Source organism: Pelmatolapia mariae, linkage group LG3_W (assembly GCF_036321145.2).
Source record: "Pelmatolapia mariae isolate MD_Pm_ZW linkage group LG3_W, Pm_UMD_F_2, whole genome shotgun sequence".
Lineage (NCBI taxonomy): Eukaryota > Metazoa > Chordata > Actinopteri > Cichliformes > Cichlidae > Pelmatolapia > Pelmatolapia mariae.
This window is the reverse complement of record NC_086229.1, coordinates 11,632,400-11,650,197: the sequence shown is the minus strand read 5'-3', so window position 1 is coordinate 11,650,197 and position 17,798 is coordinate 11,632,400. Positions and strand designations below refer to the sequence as shown.

The 17,798-nt window shown below is 40.2% G+C and overlaps 1 protein-coding gene across 1 annotated transcript in view; it reads left to right on the top strand.

The window, feature by feature from the left end:
- Positions 1-17,798, top strand: part of LOC134620572 (uncharacterized) — a 39,620-nt gene that overhangs the window by 8,909 nt on the left and 12,913 nt on the right. The window contains exons 4-8 of the mRNA XM_063466783.2: positions 654-692; positions 2,916-2,954; positions 6,252-6,283; positions 16,357-16,423; positions 16,562-16,657. Coding sequence (XP_063322853.2) covers positions 654-692; positions 2,916-2,954; positions 6,252-6,283; positions 16,357-16,423; positions 16,562-16,657 — 273 coding nt within the window. The remainder of the gene's footprint in view (positions 1-653; positions 693-2,915; positions 2,955-6,251; positions 6,284-16,356; positions 16,424-16,561; positions 16,658-17,798) is intronic.

The following is a 17,798-nucleotide window of genomic DNA, read 5'->3' as shown; positions in this document are numbered from 1 at the left end:
GTCGGTCCAGTCAGTTCCCCATTTTTTTATTATTATTGCTGATAGCAGAGCTTCTCGTGTCGCATTAAGTTTCTACTGCCAGCAATTTATACTGGATTACCTCGCTGAATCCTTTTTATACAGGGACTCACTATTTGATTGTGTCCCAAATAAGTGGCTTTCTCCAGGGCCCATTTTAAAGTGAAGAAAACCCCCCAAAAAGAAACAAAACCTCCTCATGGTGGGACAAACCACACCTCCTTATGGCGGATTACCCAGACCTTCTTCTGGCGGGAAAAACCAGACCTCCTTCTGGCGAGGAAACCAACCAAAAACTGCTTTCACTCGCACAGGTGTAGAGTCGCCCTCTCTTTACTTACTGTTTTGTTGCTTCTAGTTCACGGGGAGGGTCTCAGCATCCCGGCAATCGTCATCCACCGAGGGGAATAATTGCACTTTTTTTTTGCAATTTATGTAGTTACTATGGGTTTAATGCATAGATATTATTAAAATTTGGGCTATAACAGTTGCATTGATGTATAGCAACTTCAAATGCTCCCAAAAGTGGCACTACAGCATGTAAAAATATAAAGATAAGCTCTGGCGGACTTGGTTAGACAAACATTGATTATTAACCAGACATTGATCCCGTGTTTTCTCTTTCTTTCTTCAAGAAGTTGCAGTAATTGAGAAGAAGGAAAACTCCAACCAAGGTAAGACAGTCTTGCCTGATTCGCTGTAAAATATATTTCTATGAGTATGTGGAAACAATCTGATTTATAGTTTTACTGTTAGGCCTGCACTCACAGGCCTCGCTAACTCAGAGACTTCTCATCATAAACAAAGTAAGACAATCAGAGCTCAATCAGTTTTTACTTGCGTAAGGGAAGCCTGGTCGGGTCTCAGAGTTACAAGCTCTTCAGCCGAGCTCAGCCGACTTCAAAACTCCAGTCTCCCCTCACAGTCTTTTATTGAACGAAAACAGTTACCCAACCCCCCATTGTAAAACCCATATGGTGTGTTGTAAAAGCTAAGGCACTGTGTGAGTGTGTGTGTGTGTGTGTGTGTGTGTGTGAGTGTGTGTGACTGTGCGTGTGTGTGTGTGTGTGTGTGTGTGTGTAGATGACTTCCTGATTACAACCGTTTTAACAACCTCTCCAGTGATAAAAAGGGTCATCTCCCCTCACCCCTTATATGACTTAACCCCTTTAATGGTCCACCATATACAAAGCACAGGTAAGCCCATAAAGGGCAGGGAGTAAACATTCCTTAGCAAATGACGAAACCAGAATCTTACATGCAATTTAGGATAAGGTTTACAAATTTTAAGCACAACAATGACAACTTTTAACAAAATCACTCCAACATTTCCCTCCTGTTTTTCATTTTTGTTGGTCACTCCTATGTAATACATTTTCATCCATGCACCACTTGTGCTTGATATTTTCAGTGCAGGCATCACTTACACACAGGCATCTGCCGTGTCATTCACCTCATATTGCTGCAGAAGCATATAATTAATAAATGTGTTAGCAGTTATCCTACTTATCATTGATCTGAAACACACGGCAAATTGCACCCTTCAAAAAAGCAAAACAAAGTTAACAGTCCAAAAACAGGAGTTAACACTTTCAAATTCATATGCCACCATGGTCCAGACAACAACCAAGCGGTCCAGCCTTGTGGTGCGTTTCCTCCCCGTGTGTGGACACATATTTGTGCAGAGGGTTTAAGTTCTGCAGTGCTTCAGAAATGTCTCCTTCAGTCGTATATCCATAATTGTCCGTATGGCCAGAGTCCAAATGTGTGTAGACAGGGGCATGTGGACCCAGACATAGCAGTTGGACACTTCTATAAAGTCCATGTGTATAACCTGAAAGGTGTGACTGCAAACATTTTTTGAAAAGGGATTGAATCCTACTGTATGAAAATGTTGTTCTAGTGCTGTTATCATCTCTCCTGTTGAGACATGACATACAAGACTGCTGCAATTTTGAGCCATGGGCGATAAGTTCTTATGATGCAAGCTTGCTCCTTTTGTGAGCCACATCTGTTTTCCTGCTGTAGGTTGAAGGGCAGAACACGTTGTACACCCCTGTAGTCTTCCTCAACGTCACCGTAGGATCACTTTCCACCTTTGTTTTTGGATTTTGCTGTTGTTCAAAATCTCCTCATGACAATCTCTAGGAAGCCAAGTCGTACAGCCCTCTGCCTTAACTCCTCTCTGGGTTGTCAGCTGTGCTGGAAATGGTCCTTGCTTCTCACTGGTTCTCTTGAAGCCTTCTCACCTGGGCATCTGCACCTCAGTCTCTCCTTCCATACCACTCACGTCATGGTACCTGCAATTTAATAATGAAAACTACCCCGGAAAGCCCTCTTTTGCCACATGGTCCTTGCCATGCGTCACATCAACACAATTAAAGATGCACAATAAAGTTGCACATTCTCTCTTAAAAATTCCAGGCCTTCTCCCCCGTAGTAGCTCCGCTCCAGGCCTGTAAATCTGTGTTATGGAAAAAAACATTAGCCAGTGGTATTCATGTTAAGTCTGTGTAACTCCTAGCTCCGCCTGGAGCCTGCATCCACACCACTATTGCCTGGAAAACACTTGCACAGGTGTAGAGTCGCCCTCTCTTTACTTACTGTTTTGTTGCTTCTAGTTCACGGGGAGGGTCTCAGCATCCCTGCAATCGTCATCCACCGAGGGGAATAATTGCACTTTTTTTGCAATTTATGTAGTTACTATGGGTTTAATGCATATATATTATAAAAAATTTGGGCTATAACAGTTGCATTGATGTATAGCAACTTCAAATGCTCCCAAAAGTGGCACTACAGCATGTAAAAATATAAAGATAAGCTCTGGCGGACTTGGTTAGACAAACATTGATTATTAACCAGACATTGATCCCGTGTTTTCTCTTTCTTTCTTCAAGAAGTTGCAGTAATTGAGAAGAAGGACAACTCCACCCAAGGTAAGACAGTTTTGCCTGATTTGCTGCAAAATATATTTCTATGAGTATGTGGAGTCAAAGGAGTTTGCAAAGAAAAGCGTCTGGACCTCTTTGAGTTGCTTGAAGACGTTTCACCTCTCATCCGAGAAGCTTCTTCAGTTCTAAGGTCAAATGGCCGAGAGTCCCAGATTTAAACCCAGTGGGAGTATCCCCCCAAGGAGGGACAAAGGACCCCCTGGTGATCCTCTAATCACATGCGCCCAGGTGTGAAAGCGGGTGTGGGACCTAATCAGCCAGGGTTTCGGGTGAGCTCATTGTGAAACCTGGCCCCACCCTATCATGTGATTTCCTGAGGTCAGATGGCCCAGGATGTGAGTGGGCGTTAAGGCGTCTGGGGAGGGAACTCAAAACTGGATTATAGATGGCAGACAGTTGGTGTCGTAAACCACCGCCTCTGTTCAAAGATGGTCGCTCACAGTGGACATAGATGGCCTCTTTCACTCCTCTTTCAAACCATCTGTCCTCTCTGTCCAATATGTGAACATTGGCATCCTCGAAAGAGTGACCTTTATCCTTAAGATGCAGGTGGACTGCTGAGTCTTGTCCTGTGGAGGTGGCTCTTCTATGTTGTGCCATGCGCTTGTGAAGTGGCTGTTTGGTCTCTCCAATGTAGAGGTCTGGGCATTCCTCACTGCACTGTACAGCATACACCACGTTGTTCAGTCTGTGTTTTGGAGTTTTGTCTTTCGGGTCTCAGAGTACAGATATCTACATATCTGTACCAGTGGCTGGGTACTCTCTGGCTGGTACAGATATGTAGACGACACCTGGGTCAAAATCAAGACACAAGAAGTGGAATCCTTCACTGCGCACATTAACGGCGTGGATAAAAACATCAAGTTCACCAGGGAAGACACTAAGGATAACTGTTTGCCTTTCCTGGACTGCGCTGTGCACATTGAAGAGAATGGCAACCTCAACATTGAAGTTTACCGGAAGCCCACACACACGGACCAGTACCTCCTCTTTGACTCCCATCACCCTCTGGAACACAAACTTGGAGTAATTAGGACCCTACACCACCGGGCAGAACTTGTTCCCTCTAAGCCTGAAGGGAAAAAGAAGGAACACACACATGTAAAGGAAGCACTGAAAACATGTGGTTATCCTAACTGGGCGTTCATAAAGTCAGCAAAGAGGCACAGAAAAGAAGATCAGACACCAGCGAGGGAGGATAAGAAAGACAGACGCAACAACATTGTCATCCCCTATGTAGCCGGTGTATCAGAGAAACTCAGGAGAGTTTTCTCCAAGCACGACATCCCAGTGTACTTTAGACCCAGCAACACACTCAGACACAAACTGGTTCACCCGAAAGACAAAACTCCAAAACACAGACTGAACAACGTGGTGTATGCTGTACAGTGCAGTGAGGAATGCCCAGACCTCTACATCGGAGAGACCAAACAGCCACTTCACAAGCGCATGGCACAACATAGAAGAGCCACCTCCACAGGACAAGACTCAGCAGTCCACCTGCATCTTAAGGATAAAGGTCACTCTTTCGAGGATGCCAATGTTCACATATTGGACAGAAAGGACAGATGGTTTGAAAGAGGAGTGAAAGAGGCCATCTATGTCCACTGTGAGTGACCATCTTTGAACAGAGGCGGTGGTTTACGACACCAACTGTCTGCCATCTATAATCCAGTTTTGAGTTCCCTCCCCAGACGCATTAACGGCCACTCACATCCTGGGCCATCTGACCTCAGGAAATCACATGATAGGGTGGGGCCAGGTTTCACAATGAGCTCACCCGAAACCCTGGCTGATTAGGTCCCACACCCGCTTTCACACCTGGGCGCATGAGATTAGAGGATCACCGCGGGTCCTTTGTCCCTCCTTGGGGGGATACTCCCACTGGGTTTAAATCTGGGACTCTCGGCCATTTGACCTTAGAACTGAAGAAGCTTCTCGGATGAGAGGTGAAACGTCTTCAAGCAACTCAAAGAAGTCCAGACGCTTTTCTTTGCAAACTCCTTTGACTACGATGACCTGGATGACTGAGAACCTTCACAGACATGAGTATGTGGAAACAATCTGATTTATAGTTGTACTGTTAGGCCTGCACTCACAGGCCTTGCTAACTCAGAGACTTCTCATCATAAACAAAGTAAGACAATCAGAGCTCAATCAGTTTTTACTTGCGTAAGGGAAGCCTGGTCGGGTCTCAGAGTTACAAGCTCTTCAGCCGAGCTCAGCCGACTTCAAAACTCCAGTCTCCCCTCACAGTCTTTTATTGAACGAAAACAGTTACCCAACCCCCCATTGCAAAACCCATATGTTGTGTTGTAAAAGCTAAGGCACTGTGTGTGTGTGTGTGTGTGTCTGTGTGTGTGTGTGTGTGTCTGTGTGTGTGTGTGTGTGTCTGTGTGTGTGTCTGTGTGTGTATAGATGACTTCCTGGTTACAACCGTTTTAGCAACATCTCCAGTGATAAAAAGGGTCATCTCCCCTCACCCCGTGTATGGCTTAACCCCTTTAATGGTCCACCATTTAAAAATCACAGGTAAGCCCATAAAGGGCAGGGAGTAAACATTCCTTAGCAAATAAGAAAATCAGAATTTTACCTGCAATTTACTACAAGGTTTACAAATTTTAAGATTTGATCACATCGATCATCTTTATTACTTTTTTTTTTGTTGTCTTCTAAAAAATCTTATGATTCCAAATATGTTGTTTGACATTTTGAATCATATAAGAAGAAAATTCCAAATATAGGATTGTTTAAAGTTATGAAATTCTGTCAAATTTTATTTACATCTTTTCAAATAACATCAACAGTCTCCTCAAGGCATTTTATATTTTAAGGTAAGTATATGGAGACAATATAATATGGAGAAAACCCAAACAATCACAAAACGTTGTGTGTTACTGCATTTGGTCACAGTGGAAATGAACCTCCTGAAGAAACAGGCTCAGCGAGGGGCAGTCATCTGAGAGAGTGGTTGAGGTTGGCATGAACGCTCTATTTATATTCAAACCTGGTCAGTGATAGTGTGCCCTGGTGGTTTTCCTCCAGTACAATCTAAGCACTTGTTAGTTGTTTTTATGTGTCCTTTATGGTTAATCGAGAACCTCGGGATGTTTGTTTCTTATTGTGCTGCTGAATTACAAATGTTGGTACTACTGAGATGTGGGTAACTGTGGCACATTTTTCTTTTATTAGAATGTTAAGGTGAATCTGCTAGCTAAACACAAAACACTAGTAGTATCCTGAGCAGTCACATTATCTGTCTTTCTGCTTTTCATCTTGCAGGTCCCTCAGATGATGACGAGATTGGAATGAGGGTAGGAAAGTGCACATCTCACAAGATCTTAAAGACTACATTTTATCGTTTTTTAAAATGTTGTATTCTGTAATCTATATTCTTCCTTACATCTAAATTTGTAAGTTCAGGGTGCATTCACTGCCTGCATTCATGGCCTCTTGCCATCTTCCGGGCTGGGAAGGGTGGGTTTGGAGATAAGGCCTGTTTCACTTAGTGCAGACATAATGTTCTTCTGTCATTTAGGGCTGTTAAACAGTGCTGCAGTACAACATATCCGTTTTTTTTTTTTGTTTGTTTTTTGCCTGTCCCGTTTGGTTCTTTTGCCATTAGAATTATTGTCTAAAGGACAATGGTTTTATTTTACCAAATGCAGGACAACATATCCACTGATTCAGGTTCTTCTAGTATTCCTGACAATGTAGCAGATTTTGTAGGAGAACCTGATTAAAGTCCTGACTAAAACTACAAAAAGTGTGACTCACGAGGAACTGTTTAACTTGCCAAGTCCTTCTTTATTGATGGACAATTATTAAATGCTGGCCTATATTACTGATGCTTTAGTGATCCAGCTGTAATGTTCTCACCTTTTTCACACTTAAAATGAAAAAGAAAACAAAACTATGCTCTTACTGGTTCATTTTCAAAACACCAGTAATAGCAAGAACTTTCAGGGGATACACTCAGAGTTGCAGGGCTCTAGAGTGCGACTAATTTGTTCGCAAATGCGACCAATTTATCAATGGTGTGACTAAAATAAATCTTTGGTCGCACCAGAGCGACCAACTGTTTGGGTAACACGAAAATTAAAAAAAAAAAAAAATCTCTGCAACTCTCCGTGTGGTCAACAACAGACACATATTTTGCCCCTATCGTGGACTAAACCAATCAGAAATAGTCAGGGGCAGGACCTCTCGGATTGGCCGTGGTCCAGTTGAAAGTGCAGGTGGAAGAGAGAGGTGAGTAGCTTGAATAAAGCGATATCAATTAATTAAATCCTGAATTGACTTTTAAATATAACTGTGTTTTGCCAGAGACGCCAGATTCTTAGATTAAAGCTCACAAAACTATTTCAACAACCACCAAACAGCAAATGAGAGCAGTACACGGATACCACACAAAGACTTAAACACAGAGCTGACCTGACGCATCAGAATCAGCTTTCTCTTTTTCGGCTTTCTCACCCAATGGTCCATAGACGGACACGGTGTCGGAGCTCACCAATTCTGATGCGTCGGGTCTGCTCTGTGTTTACGTCTTTTTGCTCTAGATTCTGAGCTGCAGGTTTTGTCTCTCTCCAACTAAATTTCACCGAGCCAGCAGCAAAAGAGCAGCAAACTACGCTTCACATTTGATAGATGTCGTCATGAATTCCCTCTCACTATTGCTGTTTTGCTTTCACCACGAAAAAAATCACACTTCATGCACAGCTCTCTCTCTGTGTACTTCAAGAACAGTTTCCCGTCTTACATCTCTGTTTTCTGCATTATTCATTCGCTTATTACCCACCAGTCTACCACTTTTTACAGCGCTGTTGGCCACTGTCTTTTTCTTTTCTTTTTTTCACTTAAATGACCTCGGAGAAGAAAGCCTAATTTCTGCTGTTCAATACTGAAGAAATTTAAACTTTTTAAAATCATGCTAGATTGCAGAATATCAGTACCAATATGTATCGGTACTGATACATGATCAGAATTATAATATTTCTGACTGTCTGAGGCAAAATTGAATCGAATTAGGACTTTGAGAACTGGAATTGAATGGATTATAGAAATCAGTGATGATACCCAACCCTAGTGAGTAGCTTAGGCCCAACAGAAGAGGCTGTAGCTGTAGATAATAAGAAAAGCTGAAAAGAACTATTGATAACTTTTTTGTTAAGTTAAGGCCTGATCAGTCTGAAATTCATAGGCAGTGCTTTGACATGGAGCCATCAATCTTTCAACGCTGAAAAAACACAGTGTATCCAGAAAACACATTATATGCTGCAATAAATGCACTTCCCAAGTGCCCCCTCTCCCCACTGCTTTTCAGCAGCAGGCAGCAGCAAACAGGTTGTCAGAAGAGGCCGATGTGATGATTAAGTTTAACATTGTCTACAATATTGCCAAAGAGTGCCAAAGCACTTTAAGCACAAGATTGTTAGTTAATCATTCACAAATGAATATTGTCTGTATGGACCTCAATTTCCCCCCCCCAAAAAGTGCACATGTAAAACTGCAGCATTAAGGGATGCAGTTGAAAAATTTGAGTTTGCCTAACTTTTTGCCACGGTGCACCGCGCACCGTGGCAAAAAGTTAGTCTAGAGCCCTGTGGTGGGTCGAGTATCCAAAACTTGTACTCAAGTAAGAGTAGCATTACTTTAAAATATTATTACTCAAGTTAAAATGAAAATTAGTCATCAGAAAAGTTACTCAAGTAAGAGTAAGAAAGTAGTTGGTGAAAAGACTACTTAAGTAGTAACTGGTTGTAATGTACAATTTATTATTTAAATAAACGCCATCAGACAAACAAAAATAAATAAATATACACATTTTAGTATTTTCAAATAGAATATATTCTAATTCTAATTTCCAGATTTCAGTTTTTCACAACATAAAGCCTTTTTAACCAATATCTACAGTAAGTAATAAAAATATAGAAACAGTGCAAACCATTTCAAGTGACAAGATACGGTGTAAACCTCATATTTATTTTTGCTCCAAATGGCACAGCAGCCTCAGAGAAAACATTAGAACAAGGCAACTTCAACATATGTACATACAAGGCAGCTCAGTTTACCATAAATCTTATGGGTGTGCATCTGTTTCTGCATATTTAGCAAAAGTGTGCCATTTCTTCACTCAGTGATGGTTAAGCTTCAGCAGCAGTTTGCTCTCAAGGTTATTTCTGTGAAGCTGTGACTGCTTAGCAGTGAACAGGAGTCCTGCATGACTGAGAAGTCCTTCATAGGCTTCAGATGCAGGACGAGCTGTATTGACTTTGATCAACAGCTTCTTGATGTGGGAAAAGTAATACAATACATCCACACCTCCAATGAACGGACATGAAAGATACCTCTCCAGCTACCCTGCTTCTGGCTTTCCTGATCCAGTGGATCCATTATCTCTGTTGGTTAGGCTGCTGTTTGTGCTGGCCTCATCCAGCTCTGTGTCTAGGTCATGTCTGATGAAGTTGAGACCTGTGGAAAGATCTATGGTTTTCAAAAGAATTAGGTCTAGGCATTATAGTGTTGTATACACTGCCAAGCTACAGATGTTTGGCATGAAAATTTGATCACACTGGAGATGTTTTTTTTACTAACTCTCATTGAAAAACAAAATCTTGTCAATCACATCCCGCAGAAATAATTTGCAATGAATTCCAGATTAGGTTCAAAATAAGAATGTGTGCAAGGCTAAGCAGTGCTAGCCAATAGATCCTCCTTGCACCGTTTGGCTGTTACTCTGGGGAAAGACGAGAAAGACAGTGATGGAAGCGTGACTGGAGCTGCGATGTAGCCTCTAATCTCTCCATGGCTGTCCTGAGCAGGCAAACACCTCAGTCTGCGTGGCTGCAAAAAGATGAAACATGCCCCTTCCAACCACAGGGGAGGGAGACGGATGAAGCTAGCCTAGACTGTTTAAAGTAAACAAGCTGTTGTTTCACATAATAAACCCTGTCAACCGCAGTTTTGCTTATGTTTTAACAGTTAAAGCAGTAGAGACCAGCTGTGTTTACATGTTCGTGGAACTCTAGCTTCATTAACCAGGCTAGCTGTTAGCTTATTGCTCACGCTAGCTGATGGGTCTGTCTAGCACATCCCCTCGCTGGAACGAGACAATTCAACTACAACAGCAAAAAGCAAGACGCAAGTCACCAGAGCTCTTTGTGTTACTCGTGCATGAGGGAGAGAACTATGACAAGCGCTGTTCCTTCGCTTGAGACCCAGAGGGTCTGTTCCCTCGTAACACTGCTCTTTATTGAGCTTACATGAATATGCATAAGTTCATTAACATATGACGTCTTACATAGGCGTACACGTGAACAAAAGGTACCAGTCTGTGCATAGTGTGTGTGTGTGTGTGTGTGTGTGTGTGTGTGTGTGTGTGTGTGTGTGTGTGTGTGTTTGTGTGTGTTTGTGTGAACGACTTTCCTAAACCTGCTGGCCTGGAAGTCCAGCAGTTCATCTAAACAAAAGGCACTTATACTAAAACACACCTATGTGTGTTTACCATACCACATATCAGCAAGAGAAGATACAACCTCTCTCATGACCCTAGGAGGTGTGTGATCTATGCCAGAATACTCTGAAGAGGAGTGAACACACTCCCCTCTTCAAGCTACACAGACTTGTTCCAGACTCCATAGGATGAGACATTCTTTCAATCTACAAATGATTTTACTTCTAAGCATATGTAAATATATATTTCTAAGCATAAATGACAATCCAACAATATAAACATAACACTAGCTAGCCAGCGAGCAGTTAAAAGCCACGGAAACAACACCCACAAACTTATCTCACTATAACGTAGCGCCGAAAATATGACGTGATTCTAGTTTAATCAAACTCGGGGCTCGAGCTCGACACAGCTGCTGTAACATAAGACTGATATCCAACTGACCACAGCTAAAAAGATATTTAGAGTAAACTTACCGCAACACATTTCCTCAAGTTACATGAGTTGAGTTTTTTTCACGCTGAAAAGTCAGGTTATTTTGGCTCACACTGAAGAAACCGACACTGAAGAGATGGCTGTTCTTTTGTACTGCTTTTAAGCAAAGCATTCTTTGTATATGAGGCCAAGGGTGCTCATCCTCTTCAGTTCTAGCGTAGACAATTGACTCTGCCATGTTTTCATATATGTCTTCTTTCCGTATGTCTGCTACTTTAAAACATTTGGGCCGCTCTGCCCGCCACAGTTTCAAACTGGTCATGTAACTGCATGGCCAGATCTGATTGGTAAAAGAGTTACAGGAAACTTCACTTGCAGCATGATCCATTATTAGCAGTATTATCTAATGTGTTAAACTAATTATTTTTAAAAAAGTAACCAGTCGAATTTTGCCAAATGTAGCGGCTTAAAAGTACGGTTTCTTCTTCACAAATGTACTGAAGTAAAAGTAAAAAGTATCGTACAAAAAAGGTACTTTGAAAGTACAATTTTTTCATAACCTTACTCAACTAAATGTAACGGAGTAAATGTAACTCGTTACTACCCACCTCTGGATACACTAAAAAATTACCCATATGTTTCCAAAGTTAGTCACCTACAGGTGGCAGGACACAACTGCAATATAGTGGTATCGTGGGGGTTACGTTCCAAAAATAACCCGCGATAGATGAAATCCACGAAGTAGCAAACTTTATATTTTACAATTATTATAGATGTTTTAAGGCTTTAAAACACCTTACTACACGCTTTATACATTTTTCTCAGACAGGCATGAACATTTGCACACTTTTCTCTCTTGTTTAAACACTCTGAAAGTTCAAGCCTTCATAGAAAAAACAGTCTAGTATTACAGAATGAAACCAAACACACTCACGGTTGCCTTTGACATTGCGAAACATTTTGTCAACATTGTTGTATTCATTGTGTATAAAACAAACATACATGTGGCACGGCTGCAGTACAAGCCAACACACCAGAGCTGCATTGGCTCAGCACGTTGCTCTGCATAAGTTGTACTGGGTCCTGAGTGGGAGTGTTGTTGTTGTGGTTGATGTGTGCGGCTGACAGCGGGTAGAATAAGTCAATAAAGAGAATTGCAATTGAAATGAAGTTGCTTTATAACTAAGGCTGTCATCATTAACGCGTCGTTAACAGTTAAAGCAATTAAAATTATTAATGCATTTAACCGATCTGGAGTGCAGAATGGACCAACTTTGTTCAAAGTGCTCAAAATGCATTCACAGAGACATTTCAGGGATTTTGAGTCATTCTGTGCACCAGATGGGTTAATTGCGTTAAAATTTTTAATTGCCTTAATTGTGATCACAGATTAATCCACATTAATGCTTTAACGTTGACAGTAGGGGTGGAGCTGAACCCGAGTACGGTATTCGGAAAGGCACAAATAACATGTTTTTTTTACGAATATTTATTTCAAACAAATACTTTTAAAAATATCTGTATTCGGGAAAAAGGGAAAACTTTATATCAAACAGCTGAGTTTCCTTATGATACCGCAGTGCATGACCAGATGAGTGAGTGACGTGTAAAAGAGGTGACTGACACAGGCTGCTCCACACAGCAGCAGAGAGGGCTCGGCTGAGCGAAACAAGACTGAACTGCATCACTATTTTTGTTGAATACATTTTTTTTCTATCATAACTGGGTTCCAGAGGCTGTTTATAACTTTCGCAAAGATCGGGAGATTGTTTCATTGTGCTGCATTATTGACAGCTGCAATCGGGTGCTCTCATGTTCGCTCTTTTTACGTAGCTCTTTTAGCTTGGTAATTTAGACAATAGGCTGTTGACAGAGTAACGCTAACGTTTAGTTAAAAAGGTTAAAACAATGCTTGTGTAGGTGTATGCACTTGTGCGAGTTATATGGTATATTTAAGTTACTTTTTGTTTTGCAGACAGCAAGATGTAGGCTATAGGCCAGTTAACCTTAGCATAGCTTCCCGTCACTCATTGACTTAGCTGAAGGTCCCCACCAGGATTTGGGAAGCCAAATAGAAAGGAGTGTTGCTGCAGCTGAGCCATCTCTTGGTCCTCCAGCAGCCAAAAAACGTGCTCAATTTCTGTGTGGAAGCATTTTACAGTCAGTGCTGCAGATGAAACCAAAGTTATATGTAATGTGTGCAAAAGTCAAATGAGCAGAGGCAGACATAATGTTCACAATGGTATTATATTAACAATGGATGAGGCAATGTCTGTTATGTTATTTTCTTTTCAATAACGTCACATGTTCATTGCTGGATTTATGGAAAAACATCAACTAATACTGCTTATCCATAATTATTATAATGGATGTAATGAAAGAATACTTATACTATAACGTTAATTAGAAGTGCAATGCAAAAAAATAAAAAGGATTTTTTAGCCTATTTTGAATTTTACTAAAGTACAAATACAAATACTTTCCCCCCCTCAACAGATACAGATACAAATATCGGCTGTTTTGCACATCTCTAGTTGACAGCCCTAGTTAGAACCAATGTTTTTATTGTCTTCCATGTATTTATTGTGCTTTAAACTTTACACCAACACCATCATTAAACAAAACAAAATCAACAGAACAGAACAAAACAAAATAAATAGAACAAAATAAACAACCCAACTGAAGAATACAAATAAATAAATAGAAAATCCACGAACTTCGGTTATGAGATAATAGGACACATATTCCAGTACCGTCCAGTTCCATGAAGGCCTAGATGGGGCCGTGAACATGATCCAGTTCAAAAGGATACATTTCCTTGCACAGAACGTTAACAGTGCGTAGAGCTGATTTCCAAACGTCCCCCTAATCTTGTCATTCGCCAATCCAAATGCATAATGGATTGCATTCAGTGTCAGTGGTAAAGATATTATCCAGTTCAAACTTGATGACCAACCAAAATTGTTGTATTTTCCAGCAGGACTATGGACAGTGTGTGAGGTTGCCCACCTCTATTTTACATTTAGGGCACCATGGAGAAAGGCCTGAATTGTATTTATGGCGTTGAGAAGGTGATATGTCGGCTCTGTGTAGAATTTTAATTTGGATAGCCTTTACTTTAATACATTAAGAGATTTAGCATTCTCCCAGACTTTGTCCCAGGCCTCGTCACTAATCCCTATAAGTAATTCCTTTTCCCAAGTCCTCTTCAAAGAAGTTGTGTCCATGACACCAAATTCTCTAAACAGGTCATAACAATTTTTTATAGAAGTTATATTAAAAGTGATATTTGGCTGAAGTATCTGCTTTTCACAGTTAGAGATGGTTTGATTATTATGTATTGTTATAGCCCTTTGGATATGGTCCCACACTTGTAAATATCTAAAGAAGTCACATCTAAAAGCCACCTTTCTAACACTTCAGTGACTGGAACACAAGTGAAGAGAGATGTAACGTCGTACGAGACCGTGGTTTCATCTGCCTCCATAATGACATCTCTCACCTTCTCAACAAAATCCAAGGTGTTCTGGATGTGGTGTTCAGTGCTGTCTACCAACGGGTTGAGGATCAAAGTCAGAAATGTACAGGTTTTATAGATGACCGAGTTGATTATACAATTTACCTAAAATTTACACCCTGTTTATGTACAGTACTGGTAAAAAAATATGCAGTCAGGTGAGACTGAGAAAGTAACTTGGATGATGATGAAACCTTTCTCAAAACAGATGAACCGAATCAATTTCATGGAATTTCCTGGATGGTAAATGGCCAGTAAATGGCCTGTATTTGTATACCGCTTTACTAGTCCCTAAGGACCCCAAAGCGCTTTACACAACCAGTCATCCACCTATTCACACGCACATTCACACACTGGATGATCAACTATGCATCAAAATGGTATAATTGAAACATTCTCCTTTAGTATAAGTTTTTTTGTGCATGACCCACAGCACCCTGCACCACACTGTGGTGCCACATACCTACAATTACACACACCATTATGTTCAACTTCACAGTTTACTTTTGTCATTATCCATATTCTCGTAGGAGTAATGCAGTGGCAATTTTCATCAAAACCTTACATCCATGCTTATTGTTTAGTGTGTCGAGTCACAGTGTACAGTGCTTACCAGCTGGGCTCATTTCCTTATTTTAGGTTTGATAGCATTTTTTTAGTAGATAAAAGCAAATGGCTTAAACATAAATTGAGCTGTAGTTTGGGGAAGGACTTGGAGGAGACTGGCGTCAACTTCTGAGCCAGACAGATCCCCAAAGAAGGCATCTCCTAAAAACAGCAATAACTGTGTGTTATTAAGGTCAACGACCTCTGCAGTAATATAATTAGTAGGTGCAGTACTTTGTGATTCTGTCTAGAAAGGTGCTATGTAAATAAAATTGTATTTATTATTTATTATTTAAGTTTTAAATAGAAACACGGCTGCATTTTAACATATCTGTCTGCTTAACAACATAAATAATGATTAATAGTTCTGTGTAGGACGTAAAACCCCAGTTCCCTCAATCTGGGGACACAGAAAAAAATATTTTTAAATCTCTTAAAACCATATCTTTCTCACAACAGAAAACAGAAAACGCATGAAATGTTCAATATGAGAAAAGGAATCACTTTAAGATATATGAGTACATTTCAAAGTTGATGGTAGTGTGTATGCAATATGTCACCAGCAAGAAAACTATCTGATGATGCTTTAATGTCTTTTTAGTTTGGCTTATACAATTCCTTCTTATGTTAGGTTAGTTTTAATTGCAGGCCAGTGCAGGCAGCTTGAGTTACCTATCAGAGCTCAGCAGGTTATGTACAACAATGTCGTTAAAACTTTCAGTCAGCTGAGACTGAAGAAGTCACTTGGATGAGTGATGAAAGCTTTCTCACACAAAAACTGCTACGTCCAGATGAACAGAATCAACCTTTTGGGATTTTCTTACCTAGATGATTGAGCATGCATCAAGACATTGTTAAAAATCATTACCATATTTTCATTAGCAAACAAACCTTTAAAACCACATTCAATAAAGTGCACACAGCAGATCCTCCAGAGAGAAAAAAAGGAAAAAACAATTACATTTATACTATTGAAAGATAGAAGAGATTTATGTACATGTAAATACAAATTTTAAATTGAAGGTTTACTGGTACTGTTTATATAACAGTCAGTTTCTTTATATCTTTGAACTAATTAGTTCATGTCCAAATGCCTTAAATAACATTTAAACCCTTTATCACAAACTTTGATCTTAATGTAACCACTTTTAAATCCAAAGTTTTGTTATCAGAAATCTTTGAGAGTAAAACTGACCTACAATTTGGACTGATGAGTGAGAAGGAGCAGCAAGGATTAAGCACCACGCCTCTAAAACACAATCAAACTTTACCCATAAAATGAAAACACTCCACTAAGCTATCAGCACTGTTACAAGTTGCTTCTGTTTGTTACTGAATTGATGTTCACATTTTCATGTTTTTTTTAAATGCAGATGACAGAAGCAGAGATTAAAGTCCTTGGAAAATTAAAGCCTATGGTAACACAAGACTTTTTTCAGTGTATGTATGGCTACACTCATTTGATGAGTTCAAAAACAAATATTTTTCCTCCATTTATGTTTTTTTTAATAAATAGTATTATTATGTGTATGTTATTTATCATTTGAAATGTTGTGATTGAGTGTCTTTTCTTTGTAGATGCTGAAAATTTAATGAAGAAGAAATCAGTTAACCATAATGAACTAATGATCCTCTGCAATTATTTTGTGGAACAACTACAACAAGCACGCAAAGGTGAGTTTGAAACTAACATAACACTGCAAAAAGGTTCCACTCCAACATCTGGCTAGGGCATTTCAGTGTGGAGTTTCTATGGTCTCCCACCAATTTGCATTGCAATAATAAATACCAAACATATTTGAAAGTGGTTGTGACATGCTCAAAGACATTAAAGTAAGAATCAACCTCACTTTCTCTGAAAGGTGGCACTAAGGCAGTTGTTTTTTTCAATTCAATTCCATTCAGTTTCATTTAAATAGCACCAAATCACAACAACAGTCACCCCAATGCACTTTATATTGTAAGGTAGACCCAAAGATAATACATTCAGAGAAAAACCCAACAATCATATGATCCCCTATGAGCAAGGACTTTGGCGACAGTGGGAAGGAAAAACTCCCTTTTAACAGGAAGAAACCTCCGGCAGAACCAGGCTCAGGGAGGGGCGGGGCCATCTGCTGCAACCGGTTGGGGTGAGAGAAGGAAAACAGGATAAAGACATGCTGTGGAAGAGAGACAGAGATTAATAACAAGTACGATTCAATGCAGAGAGGTCTATTAACACATAGTGAGTGAGAAAGGTGACTGGAAACAAAAAACTCAGTGCATCATGGGAATCTCCCGGCAGCCTAAGTCTATTGCAGCAAAACTAAGGGAGGATTCAGGGTTACCTGGTCCAAAAGTAGAGATAGTGTCTGTCTCCCGAATCCAAACTGGAAACAGGTTCCTTAGAAGAGGGGCCTGAAAACTATAGACTCTCACTCGCATTCTACTTTTAAATACTCTAGGAACGACAACTATGCATGCAGTGCAAGAGCGAAGTGCTCTAATGGGGTTATATAGTACTACAAGGTCATTAAGATAAGATGGGACCTGATTATTTAATACGCTGTATGTGAGGAGCAGGATTTTAGCCAAGACAGGAGAAATATCCTCTCTCTTTCTAATCCCTGTCACTACTCTTGCTGCAGCATTTTGGATTAATTGAAGGCTTTTCATGGCGTTTTAGGACATCCTGATAATAATGAATTACAGTAGTCCAGCCTAGAAGTAATAAATGCATGAACTAGTTTTTCAGCATCACTCTGAGACAGGATATTTCTAATTTTAGAGATGTTGTGCAAATGGAAAAAAAGCAGTCCTGCATATTTGTGTG